Here is a 12,288-nt window from a genome sequence, read left to right on the forward strand (position 1 = left end):
CCCAGACAAAATCCTGGTCTGGACTTCTGAAGGGGGGATGGCAACTACACTGACTTGGTCGGAAAAGTCTCTCAAACAGGGGCTTTTCAAGTACCCTCATTGGGCACCAGCGGCCCATAGTCACGTCTCTTTGCCGTATTCAAGCTTGGAGTTTGTTTTTGGTCACCAACGGCTCTTAGTTAAGCCTAAAATGTTATGTCTGTCTGTCTGTCAGCAAATGTGCTGGAGGTTTAAGGGTTAAAAATTAGTACCTGTTATGCTTGCCGACATTGTATTATTTGTGGCGTAGATTGCGGCTCCTACTGCTGACAGTTTGTGGGTATCGCTTCTCGGCCTTTTGGCTAAGATCAAGTGTAGTATCTGTTCTTATCAGTTTAATATCTGATACGTGCCCTACCCGGGCACTATATATTAAATTGATTTTTGCAGCTGGGAGATGGGTTAGGGGCTTGCTCCACCCACTCCACGCATCGACCTGGTATTGCAGTACCTCCGGGAACGGTGCACTCATTAAGCGGTGAACAGCAGAACTAGATTGCATGAAATTTAACATAACGTTAGATTGAATGTAGGGACTTGCGCTTCTTTGCGATTAGGTATCTGTCTTATGCGCTCGTTTAGACAGTGAGCATGAACAACCCTCTTGGCAGGATCCTCTTATTCTAGTCCATGAGCCACGATGCACATATTGCAACTCAGGGAGGAAAAAAAAATAAATAAAAAAAATCCATCCAAAATTCCCAATCAGGACCTAAGTCTGACCTGGGGGATGGTGGGTCCAGAGAGCTGTGGAGAGGATAATTCCCAATCAGGACCCAAGTCTGACTTGGGGGATGGTGGGTCCAGAGAGCTGTGGAGAGGATAATTCCCAATCAGGACCTAAGTCTGACCTGGGGGATGGTGGGTCCAGAGAGCTGTGCAGAGGATTTGAAAAATGGCAAAGCATGAAACCCCCGCTCCTGTCGCATTCACCCAGGGTCCAAAGCGCCGGGCCGGGGCCCCAACTCCCAGCCTACGTGTGGGGACGTCCCGCGCCTAGAGGTACATGCCCCTTTGGGGCACCAGCGGCACGCAAGGCTGGCACCTGCGGTTAACCAAGTCAATGTTCCCGGGCTTAAGTTTGGGCTACCCGGGCACTGCTGGAGAACAGGTGTTCCTCCAGGGTCCCCCACAGGGCAGGTGCTTGCCCCCAGAGAGGGTGAAGATTACCCAGCCAGAGTCAAGGCCAGTGCGGGCAAGGAAAAACGCTCCGGAAAGGGGGGCCCTTAGGAGCTTAAGCGTATCCCCGGGAAAGGGTGACTGATTTCCGGCCAAGCTGGATTGGAAGAAAGGCTCTGGAAGTCCTTCCCATGGAAGGGTCCCTTAAGAGCTGGGTCTGACCCTAAAAAAGGTGATGGTTTCCCGCTAATTGTGGCCATGGAAGTCCTTCCAGGGCGCTTTTGAGAGCTAAAACACACCCCAGAAAGAGTGACCGATTCCTGCTGATTATGGTGGCTCAAGTGGGCATGGAAGAATCGCCCTGGAAGTCCTTCCCACTGGTCCCTTGAGTAGCCGAAGCTGCCCCAGAAAGGGTGACTGATTGCCGCTTGTGGAGGCATCTCGTTTGGGCTTGGAAGAAACGCCCTGGAGGTCTGTTCTTGGGGCCCTTCCAGAGGTCTAGCTGCCCCAGAAAGAGTGACTGATTCCCGCCTATTGTGGCAGCTCGTTTGGGCTTGGAAGAAACGCCCTGGAGGTCTTGTTCTTGGGGTCCTTCAAGAGGTCTAGCTGCCCCAGAAAGAGTGACTGATTCCCGCCTATTGTGGCAGTTGCTGGCAGCTTGTTTTGGCATTCAAGAAACCCTCCATAAGTCTTACCCAGGGGTCCCTTTGGAGCTGAAGCTGCCCCAGACAGGGTGACTGACTCCCGCTTATTGTGGCAGCTCAATTGGGCATGGAAGAAACGCCCTGGAGGTCTTGTTCTTGGGGCCCTTCAAGAGCTCAAGCTGCCCCAGAAAGAGTGACTGATTCCTGCCAGTTGCTGGCAGCTCGTTTTGGCATTCAAGAAACCCTCCGCAAGTCTTACCCAGGGGTCCCTTTAGAGCTGAAGCTGCCCCAGAAAGAGTGACTCCTTCCCCGCTGACTGTGGTGGCTCAAGTGGGCATGGAAGAATCACCCTGGACGTCCTTCCCAATGGTCCCTTGGGCAGCTGAAGCTGCCCCAGACAGGGTGACTGATTCCTGCTAGTTGGGGCAGCACGTTTGGGCATGGAAGAAACGCCCTGGAGGTCTGTTCTTGGGGCCCTTCCAGAGGTCTAGCTGCCCCAGAAAGAGTGACTGATTCCCGCCTATTGTGGCAGCTCGTTTGGGCTTGGAAGAAACGCCCTGGAGGTCTTGTTCTTGGGGTCCTTCAAGAGGTCTAGCTGCCCCAGAAAGAGTGACTGATTCCCGCCTATTGTGGCAGTTGCTGGCAGCTTGTTTTGGCATTCAAGAAACCCTCCATAAGTCTTACCCAGGGGTCCCTTTGGAGCTGAAGCTGCCCCAGACAGGGTGACTGACTCCCGCTTATTGTGGCAGCTCAATTGGGCATGGAAGAAACGCCCTGGAGGTCTTGTTCTTGGGGCCCTTCAAGAGCTCAAGCTGCCCCAGAAAGAGTGACTGATTCCTGCCAGTTGCTGGCAGCTCGTTTTGGCATTCAAGAAACCCTCCGCAAGTCTTACCCAGGGGTCCCTTTAGAGCTGAAGCTGCCCCAGAAAGAGTGACTCCTTCCCCGCTGACTGTGGTGGCTCAAGTGGGCATGGAAGAATCACCCTGGACGTCCTTCCCAATGGTCCCTTGGGCAGCTGAAGCTGCCCCAGACAGGGTGACTGATTCCTGCTAGTTGGGGCAGCACGTTTGGGCATGGAAGAAACGCCCTGGAGGTCTGTTCTTGGGGCCCTTCCAGAGGTCTAGCTGCCCCAGAAAGAGTGACTGATTCCCGCCTATTGTGGCAGCTCGTTTGGGCTTGGAAGAAACGCCCTGGAGGTCTTGTTCTTGGGGTCCTTCAAGAGCTCAAGCTGCCCCAGAAAGAGTGACTGATTCCTGCCAGTTGCTGGCAGCTCGTTTTGGCATTCAAGAAACCCTCCACAAGTCTTACCCAGGGGTCCCTTTAGAGCTGAAGCTGCCCCAGAAAGAGTGACTCCTTCCCCGCTGACTGTGGTGGCTCAAGTGGGCATGGAAGAATCACCCTGGAGGTCCTTCCCAGGGGTCCCTTAAGTAGCTGAGGCTGCCCCAGAAAGAGTGACTGATTCCTGCCAGTTGGGGCAGCTCCTTTGGGCATGGAAGAAATGCCCTGGAGGTCTTTTCTTGGGGTCCTTCAAGAGCTCAAGCTGCCCCGGAAAGAGTGACTGATTCCTGCCAATTGCTGGCAGCTCGTTTGGGCATGGAAGAAATGCCCTGGAGGTATTCTCTTGGGCTCCTTCAAGAGATCAAGCTGCCCCGGAAAGAGTGACATATTCCTGCCAGTTGCTGGCAGCTCGTTAGGGCATTCAAGAAACCCTCTGGAAGTCTTTCCCAGGGGTCCATTTTGAGCTGAAGCCGCCCCCGGAAAGAGTGACTGATTCCCCGCCGACTGTGGTGGCTCAAGTGGGCATGGAAGAAACACCCTGGAGGTCTTTTCTTGGGCTACTTCACGAGCTCAAGCTGTCCCAGAAAGAGTGACTGATCCCTGCCAGGAGCTGGCAGCTCGCGTGGGCGTTCAAGAAGCCCCCTGGAAGTCTTTTTCCAGGGTTCCCTTCAGAGCTGAAGCTGCCCCCGGAAAGAGTGGCTGGTTCCTGCCAATTGCTGGCAGCTCGTTCGGGCACGCAAGAAACTCTCTGGAGGTCTTTCCCAGGGTTCCCTTTAGAGCTGAAGCTGCCCCAAAAAGAGTGACTGATTCCCGCTGATTGTGGTGGCTCAAGTGGGCATGAAAGAATCACCCTGGAGGTCCTTCCCAATGGTCCCTTAAGTAGCTGAAGCTACCCCACAAAGAGTGACTGATTCCTGCTAGTTGGGGCAGCTCCTTTGGGCATGGAAGAAATGCCCTGGAGGTCTTTTCTTGGGGTCCTTCAAGAGCTCAAGCTGCCCCAGAAAGAGTGACTGATTCCTGCCAGTTGCTGGCAGCTCGTTTTGGCATTCAAGAAACCCTCCGCAAGTCTTACCCAGGGGTCCCTTTAGAGCTGAAGCTGCCCCAGAAAGAGTGACTCCTTCCCCGCTGACTGTGGTGGCTCAAGTGGGCATGGAAGAATCACCCTGGAGGTCCTTCCCAGGGGTCCCTTAAGTAGCTGAGGCTGCCCCAGAAAGAGTGACTGATTCCTGCTAGTTGGGGCAGCTCGTTTGGGATTGGAAGAAATGCCCTGGAGGTCTTTTCTTGGGCTCCTTCAAGAGCTCAAGCTGCCCCAGAAGGAGTGACTGATGTGGTGGCTCACGCGGGCATGGAAGAAATGCCATGCAAGTCCTTTCCAGGGGTTCCTTTAGAGCTGGAGCTGCCCCAAAAAAGAGTCACTGATTCCCGCTGACTGTGGTGGCTCATACGGGCATGGAAGTCTTTTCCCAAGGCTCAAGCAGGTAAAGGAAGACAGGTTGATCTCCGAGGCCGGCCCAGACAAAATCCTGGTCTGGACTTCTGAAGGGGGGATGGCAACTACACTGACTTGGTCGGAAAAGTCTCTCAAACAGGGGCTTTTCAAGTACCCTCATTGGGCACCAGCGGCCCATAGTCACGTCTCTTTGCCGTATTCAAGCTTGGAGTTTGTTTTTGGTCACCAACGGCTCTTAGTTAAGCCTAAAATGTTATGTCTGTCTGTCTGTCAGCAAATGTGCTGGAGGTTTAAGGGTTAAAAATTAGTACCTGTTATGCTTGCCGACATTGTATTATTTGTGGCGTAGATTGCGGCTCCTACTGCTGACAGTTTGTGGGTATCGCTTCTCGGCCTTTTGGCTAAGATCAAGTGTAGTATCTGTTCTTATCAGTATTATACTTGGGCTTACCTCGCGGGCAGTGACAGCGATCGCCTCTTGGAGGTTTCCTGGCTCACAATTACCTCTGTGTTGTGAGCTCTCAACCCTTGAGAGGTAAAGGAATTGCACTTTTTAAGGTAAGACGTTTTAAGTATTTATTGGCTATTTATTGTGGTTTTAGTGTTTTAGTGTGTTTTAAGCTGTTGGTGCCTCCACCATGTCGGCTGCTCGTGCCGGCGTGAGGAGGCACCACAGCGTACGCTTTTTATTAAAAGAAAAAAATGGTAAGCTCCTGGAGATGTCCAGACTGGACTTCTCCAGGAAGCTGATACAAAAAACCTTAAATTTTAGACCTGAAGACCTGAATTGTATAGTGACTCTGCCTCTAGGAAAAGGATTTGATGTTAGTTTTAGAGCTGCTTCCCTATTAAATGACTTCTGGCAAAGGTTTGATGCGGTTAAGATCCAGTTTTCCATGTTTACTGTGGAAAAACTTTCTGACAACACACTTAAAACTGTGATTGTCAGAATGTTTAATGAAACAGTTACTGGAGATGACATTTGTGTGTGGCTGGGCAGATATTGCACTGTTCGAGGCCAGCCAGTCAAGGTGCTAGATGAGGATGGCATCTGGAATTGCTCCTGGCGAATTCCCATTAAACAATGGGAAGATGCCGGGGGCTACCAGGGCCTGAGACATCTGCCCTCAATGATTGTGCTTGGAGAGAACAGGGGCTACATTCATTATCAGGGGATGCCCAAATTGTGCAGAAAGTGTGGGAAGAATGGGCATCTCGCTGAAGCATGCCAGGAGTTAATCTGTGGGAAGTGCAGAGAAGTTGGTCACAGTTTTGAGCAGTGCACCAATGGCAGGCGGTGCAATCTGTGTGGAGAAGAAAACCATCTCTTCAGAGATTGCCCAAAAAGCTTTGCCAACAAGCTGAAAAACAACAAAATGGCCGCCCCACAAGCAAGCATGGTTGAACAAAGGGAGGAGGCGGTCCCTGTGGTTTTGGCGGGAAATTCCCTGCCAGCCACAGGAACCGGCCAGGAAGAAGGAAATGGGGCGGCCATAGGGGCGGAGTCACCCATTTTATTTGAACAGAGGGAGGAAGCCCCTCCCCAACAAAGTGTGACACAAAATGTAACAGCCAATGAGGAGGAGGAAACGGCTTCCTCTCTCCTCACCGTCTCTGAGGCAAGTGTTGACGCTAGTCAAAGTGAAACTCAGTGTTCACTTCCTTATGCTCAGATGCAGAAACGGGCTGCGAGATCTCCTCTAGAAATGGAGGAGAAAAGACTAAGGGCTTCAGAGCGGCTAGATAGTTCCAAATCGGAAGATCTAGACCGTTCATGGCCCTTAGGTTCTCCTAATGGAGTTTCATTTCTGCATGTAAAGCTAAGATCATCATCACCGAAGGAGCCACAAGAGGTCTTCTCTGTGGCTTCTGAAGTGGTTAGCATCTCCTCCCCTGACCCAACACCTGTTGGGATAGGTGAAGAGCAGATGCAACAAGACATAACCTGATTTTTATCTTGTTTTTAAAACCATTGATATCTTTGTAAACTAACTGTAACTCTTTTAAATGTTCATATCCCCTTTTCATCTGCTCATGGCCCTTACTATTTCCACTATTAATGTGAGAAGTGTGAGGAGCCCCATTCGAGCACAAAGCGTTTTATCTTTTTTAAAACTCTTAAAGTCTGACGTGTTTTTATTACAAGAATGTGCCTTACCTTTTATCTCTAATTACAGAAAGTGGGAAGACGTGTGGACCCCAGGTCCCTCCCTATGGAGCGGATCGAACCAAAACAAAAATGATGGGGTCGCAATTTTAATAAACAATCCCAACATTCTGGTGAAGGGTACCACTGTGGTGAGAGATGGGCGGGCCTTTTTAGTAACACTGACTTTTTTAGGAAGAGATTTTAATGTTTTAAATATATACGGACACACTGATAAAAACGAGAGATATGAACTTTTAGAAGACTTGCAGCCCCACATGCTTGGTAAACCTCCCCTAGTGGTGGCAGGGGATTTTAATTGTATTCTAACACAGAAAGACAGGAAAAAGGCAGATTTTAAATTGGACAAAACATCAACTCTTTTAAACAATTTAGTTAAAGATTTTAAATTAGTTGACTGTTTTAGACAAGTGCATCCAAGAGAGGAAGGCTTCACTTGGTTCAGTAGTGACAGCACCAGTGCCTCTCGAATAGACTATATTTTTACAAGAGATTTCCCGCCCGTGGATGCTACATTGACCCCCACCTTTTTTTCTGATCACACAATACTATCCTGCACTCTTTCACTTCCCCCTGGTGTGACGATAGGCGGAGGGCTGTGGAAGCTGAACTGCTCCCTGTTGGAAGAGGAGGAAGTGGTTAAAGGATATAGGGAGCAGTTCAGCCAATGGCAGACCCTCCAGGACTTTTATGATACACGAGCACAGTGGTGGGAAATGGTTAAAGGGAGGACAAAAACATATTTTAAAAAAATAGGAAAACAGAGAAAAAACAAAAGGAAAAAACGCATGTTGGGGCTGCAAAAACGTTTACAAAGATATTTTAACCTTTTAAACATGGGCTTTGATTTTAACAACGAAATTAAAGAAGTTAAAAAAGAGATGTTGGTTTTAGCAGAGGAAAATAGCAGGGGAGTGATTTTAAGAGCAAAAGAGAAAAAAATTGAAGAAAATGAAAAGTGTACAAGATATTTTTTTAAAAAAATAATCACAAAGGGAGGGGGGATATCAAAGATAAAAAACGACGAGGGGACTATTTTAAATACCACAGAGGGGGTTTTAAAAGAAGTCGAAAAGTTTTACGAAAACTTATATGGGAAAAAAATAGTACACGAGGACGCTTCAAATGAGGTTTTAAATTTTTTAGACAAAAAAGTACAAAAAGAAAAACATTCAGTTTTAACCCAAGATTTTAAGAAAGAAGATTTAGATAAAGCTCTTAAAAGTTTTAAAAAGGGGAAGTCTCCAGGAATGGACGGTCTTCCCCTGGAGTTTTATCAATGTTTCTGGGACATTTTAGCTGGGGTTTTACTGACTGTTTTTAATGAATTTGAAAATTTTAACAAACTACCTGCGGATTTTAGATTAGGAATAGTTTCTCTGCTTTTTAAAAAAGATGACAAGACAATTTTAAAAAATTGGCGACCAATTACTCTTTTAAACACTGATTATAAATTTTTTACAAAGATTTTAGCGACAAGGATGTCGACAGTTTTAGAGGATGTAATCCACCCGGATCAAGCCTGTGCTGTGCCCGGGAGGAAGATCACGGACAGCCTATTGCTGATCCGAGATGCCATCTGTTACGCGAGAGACAGAAACATTCGTCTAGCCGTGGTAAATTTAGATTTTGAAAAAGCATTTGACAGAGTCTCGCACCAGTACTTGTTACAAGTACTGGAAAAAATGGGGTTCCCGGGAAGATTTTTAGCATGGGTGGGACTGCTGTACAACGACCTTGTCAGCAAAATCATTGTAAATGGGCATTTAACAAAAGCAGTAAATATCTGCAGTGGCGTCCGTCAAGGGTGTCCGTTATCCCCACTCCTGTATGTGGTTTGTATTGAACCACTGGCACAGCTCTTGAGAAGGGATAAATGGATTACAGGTTTTAAAATTCCGGGGGGTTTGACAGCATCTTGTGTTTTATATATGGACGACGTTACCCTTTTAACGACAGACCTCACCTCGGCCCGAAGAGCTATGGATTTGACCGATTTCTACGGTCGGGCCTCGGGAGCCAGATTAAACCGAAAAAAGTCCGAGGCCCAGCTCTTCGGGCCGTGGGGTAACGTCGTCACAGAGGGACTAGAGCTGACTTTTAAGGAAAATGATTTTAAAATTTTAGGGGTAAAATTTGACAAAGAGGGTGGGGGAGGGCAAAATTGGAACGACATTTTAACAAAGGTAAACCAAAAGTTGGGATTCTGGGGGTTACGAAAATTAACAATGGAGGGTAAAATTTTGATTTTTAAATCCGTAATTTTACCACTCATTTTACTTGTTTCTTCTGTTTTTAGTCCACCAAGACGTTTTATCAGGAAGTTGGAAAGGGCGGTGTTTTATTTCCTGTGGGGATCCAAGTGGGAGCGCCTAAGAAGAACAGAGTTAAAGAAAAAGCCCGAACATGGTGGAAAAGGCCTCCCGGATCCCCACCTGTTTTTAGGCAGCCGCTTCACCGCCCTGCATTTTAGTTACGCGTTGACCCCATCCAGAGAAAACAAGACGGCTGCCATGACTCGCTTCTGGATGGGGTCCTACCTGAGAACCCTGAAAGTTTTAGCAGTGGACCTTAAGTACCCAGTGTCTTTTAATTTACCTAGGGAGTATGATTTTATAAAGAAATTTTTAAAGAAGTATGTTTTAGAGACTAACGATGTCACCATTTTAACTAACCACAAGGCTCTCATTTCTCTTGTGCAGGATCGAGAGACGGTGAGTCGGGTCCCGGGCCTCACATTATGTGAGGCCCAACAAGTGTGGAGGAACGCGGCCCACCCAGCTCTCCAGAACGGACACAAGGACCTGTTGTGGATGGTGGCACATGAGATCCTCCCGGTCAGGGCGGTCATGCACTCCAGAGGCATGGCCAGAAACCCCGTCTGCCCACGGCCTGGGTGTGGATGCCCAGAGACCGTGCGGCACCTGCTCTGGGAGTGCGGCGCTGCGCGGGACCTGTGGGCCAGGACCGGCCCCCTGTATCATCAGTACCTGCCGGCGGGGAGGGCCCAGATGGACTACCACCTTATCATCCATGGGGTGGGCCAGGGCGTGAAAGACATGACAAAACAGGACTTTACATCGCTCTGGCTCACCCTGACCGCCATCAAGGATGCCATCTGGGTCACAAGAAACCTGCTGGTGGGGAAGCAGGTCACGGTACCCCTGCAAGGGACAAAGGGACTGATAACAACCACGCTACAGGGGTACCGGACCTTGACAAGAGGCCAAGGGGGCCGGGGTCGCACGGAGGAGGTCCCGGCCGCCACCGTACCTGGCCGCCCGTAGATGCACCCTCACCACTCTGGCTACGGGAACAGCGGGCCAGCAGGCCAGAGGAGGGGGATCTCCGCTATGCCCTTGAAACACAGGGGCTGTGACCGTCCTGGAGAGTTGGTGTGAATGGACTTTTTTTTGGTATGACTCACCCTCGATCCTGGACAAAGAAATGATTTTATCTTCTTATTGTTACTATTGCTTTTCATGCATTTCTTAACGGACTGGTTTTTATCACTTTTTTTATCAACATCTACGCCAAGGACTTTTTTTTACATAACACACGCACACACAAAAGACTTTCGCACAACATACACTTTTATTTCCTCCACAAACCCTGATTTTAAAGTGTTTTTGTTAAGTGCCATATGTCTTTTAATGTGTATTGAAATATTTTAAAATGTGTGTTTTATGTTTCAACTCATTTTTACTAAGTCCTGCGTTGTTAAAATGGTGACTAGACCGTGATTCTTTTTTAGACCCGTTTTAATTTTTATTGAACAGCTTGTTTTTTAGTCTTTCATTTGTTTGCCTTTTTTTTTAAAAAAAAAAAAACATGTCCTCTATACACTTGACATTTTATGTTCATTTAAAGTACTTTTGCAAGTATTTATTTATTTATTTATTTATTTATTTATTTATTTATTTATGTATATATTTATTCATTTTTTATTTATTTACTGTTAAGTACTCAAATGAAACTAAGGGAAGAGATATGTTTTTAAATATGATTGTGATGTAAGAAACAAATGGGAAACGCTGTCAATAAATTTTTTTCGAAAGAAAAAATCTGTTCTTATCAGTTTAATATCTGATACGTGCCCTACCCGGGCACTATATATTAAATTGATTTTTGCAGCTGGGAGATGGGTTAGGGGCTTGCTCCACCCACTCCACGCATCGACCTGGTATTGCAGTACCTCCGGGAACGGTGCACTCATTAAGCGGTGAACAGCAGAACTAGATTGCATGAAATTTAACATAACGTTAGATTGAATGTAGGGACTTGCGCTTCTTTGCGATTAGGTATCTGTCTTATGCGCTCGTTTAGACAGTGAGCATGAACAACCCTCTTGGCAGGATCCTCTTATTCTAGTCCATGAGCCACGATGCACATATTGCAACTCAGGGAGGAAAAAAAAATAAATAAAAAAAATCCATCCAAAATTCCCAATCAGGACCTAAGTCTGACCTGGGGGATGGTGGGTCCAGAGAGCTGTGGAGAGGATAATTCCCAATCAGGACCCAAGTCTGACTTGGGGGATGGTGGGTCCAGAGAGCTGTGGAGAGGATAATTCCCAATCAGGACCTAAGTCTGACCTGGGGGATGGTGGGTCCAGAGAGCTGTGCAGAGGATTTGAAAAATGGCAAAGCATGAAACCCCCGCTCCTGTCGCATTCACCCAGGGTCCAAAGCGCCGGGCCGGGGCCCCAACTCCCAGCCTACGTGTGGGGACGTCCCGCGCCTAGAGGTACATGCCCCTTTGGGGCACCAGCGGCACGCAAGGCTGGCACCTGCGGTTAACCAAGTCAATGTTCCCGGGCTTAAGTTTGGGCTACCCGGGCACTGCTGGAGAACAGGTGTTCCTCCAGGGTCCCCCACAGGGCAGGTGCTTGCCCCCAGAGAGGGTGAAGATTACCCAGCCAGAGTCAAGGCCAGTGCGGGCAAGGAAAAACGCTCCGGAAAGGGGGGCCCTTAGGAGCTTAAGCGTATCCCCGGGAAAGGGTGACTGATTTCCGGCCAAGCTGGATTGGAAGAAAGGCTCTGGAAGTCCTTCCCATGGAAGGGTCCCTTAAGAGCTGGGTCTGACCCTAAAAAAGGTGATGGTTTCCCGCTAATTGTGGCCATGGAAGTCCTTCCAGGGCGCTTTTGAGAGCTAAAACACACCCCAGAAAGAGTGACCGATTCCTGCTGATTATGGTGGCTCAAGTGGGCATGGAAGAATCGCCCTGGAAGTCCTTCCCACTGGTCCCTTGAGTAGCCGAAGCTGCCCCAGAAAGGGTGACTGATTGCCGCTTGTGGAGGCATCTCGTTTGGGCTTGGAAGAAACGCCCTGGAGGTCTGTTCTTGGGGCCCTTCCAGAGGTCTAGCTGCCCCAGAAAGAGTGACTGATTCCCGCCTATTGTGGCAGCTCGTTTGGGCTTGGAAGAAACGCCCTGGAGGTCTTGTTCTTGGGGTCCTTCAAGAGGTCTAGCTGCCCCAGAAAGAGTGACTGATTCCCGCCTATTGTGGCAGTTGCTGGCAGCTTGTTTTGGCATTCAAGAAACCCTCCATAAGTCTTACCCAGGGGTCCCTTTGGAGCTGAAGCTGCCCCAG

General features: G+C 48.6%; 1 protein-coding gene, 2 non-coding genes and 1 pseudogene across 4 annotated transcripts; all 4 read left to right on the forward strand.

The window, feature by feature from the left end:
- Nucleotides 1-321: 321 nt before the first annotated feature.
- LOC147846271 (U2 spliceosomal RNA) lies at nucleotides 322-512 on the forward strand. Its single transcript, XR_015479281.1, has one exon. It is a non-coding gene; the product is annotated as a U2 spliceosomal RNA (small nuclear RNA).
- Nucleotides 513-4,911: 4,399 nt separating this feature from the next.
- On the forward strand, nucleotides 4,912-5,097 carry LOC141379453 (U2 spliceosomal RNA; annotated as a pseudogene).
- On the forward strand, nucleotides 4,912-11,146 carry LOC147846272 (uncharacterized). Of its 2 annotated transcripts, none has more exons than XR_015478322.1 (2): nucleotides 4,912-4,962; nucleotides 10,776-11,146. XR_015478322.1 is itself a non-coding variant. In XM_087240605.1 (2 exons), the coding sequence occupies exon 2, from the start codon at nucleotides 5,169-5,171 to the stop codon at nucleotides 6,477-6,479; it is 1,311 nt and encodes a 436-aa protein (XP_087096731.1). In that variant the 5' UTR covers nucleotides 4,912-4,962; nucleotides 5,066-5,168; the 3' UTR covers nucleotides 6,480-6,803. The 2 variants fall into 2 exon arrangements, 1 of the variants encoding a protein (XP_087096731.1); XM_087240605.1 differs by lacking the exon at nucleotides 10,776-11,146 and adding an exon at nucleotides 5,066-6,803.
- On the forward strand, nucleotides 10,728-10,914 carry LOC141379428 (U2 spliceosomal RNA). Its single transcript, XR_015479299.1, has one exon. It is a non-coding gene; the product is annotated as a U2 spliceosomal RNA (small nuclear RNA).
- Nucleotides 11,147-12,288: the final 1,142 nt, after the last annotated feature.

Source organism: Danio rerio, chromosome 2 (genome assembly GCF_052040795.2).
Source record: "Danio rerio strain M-AB ecotype USA chromosome 2, GRCz13ab, whole genome shotgun sequence".
In the NCBI taxonomy this organism is placed as follows: Eukaryota; Metazoa; Chordata; class Actinopteri; order Cypriniformes; family Danionidae; genus Danio; species Danio rerio.

Coding starts and splice junctions, on each gene's coding strand:
- LOC147846272 (XM_087240605.1), top strand. CDS start 5,169: ATGTCGGCTGCTCGTGCCGGCGTGAGGAGGCACCACAGCGTACGCTTT.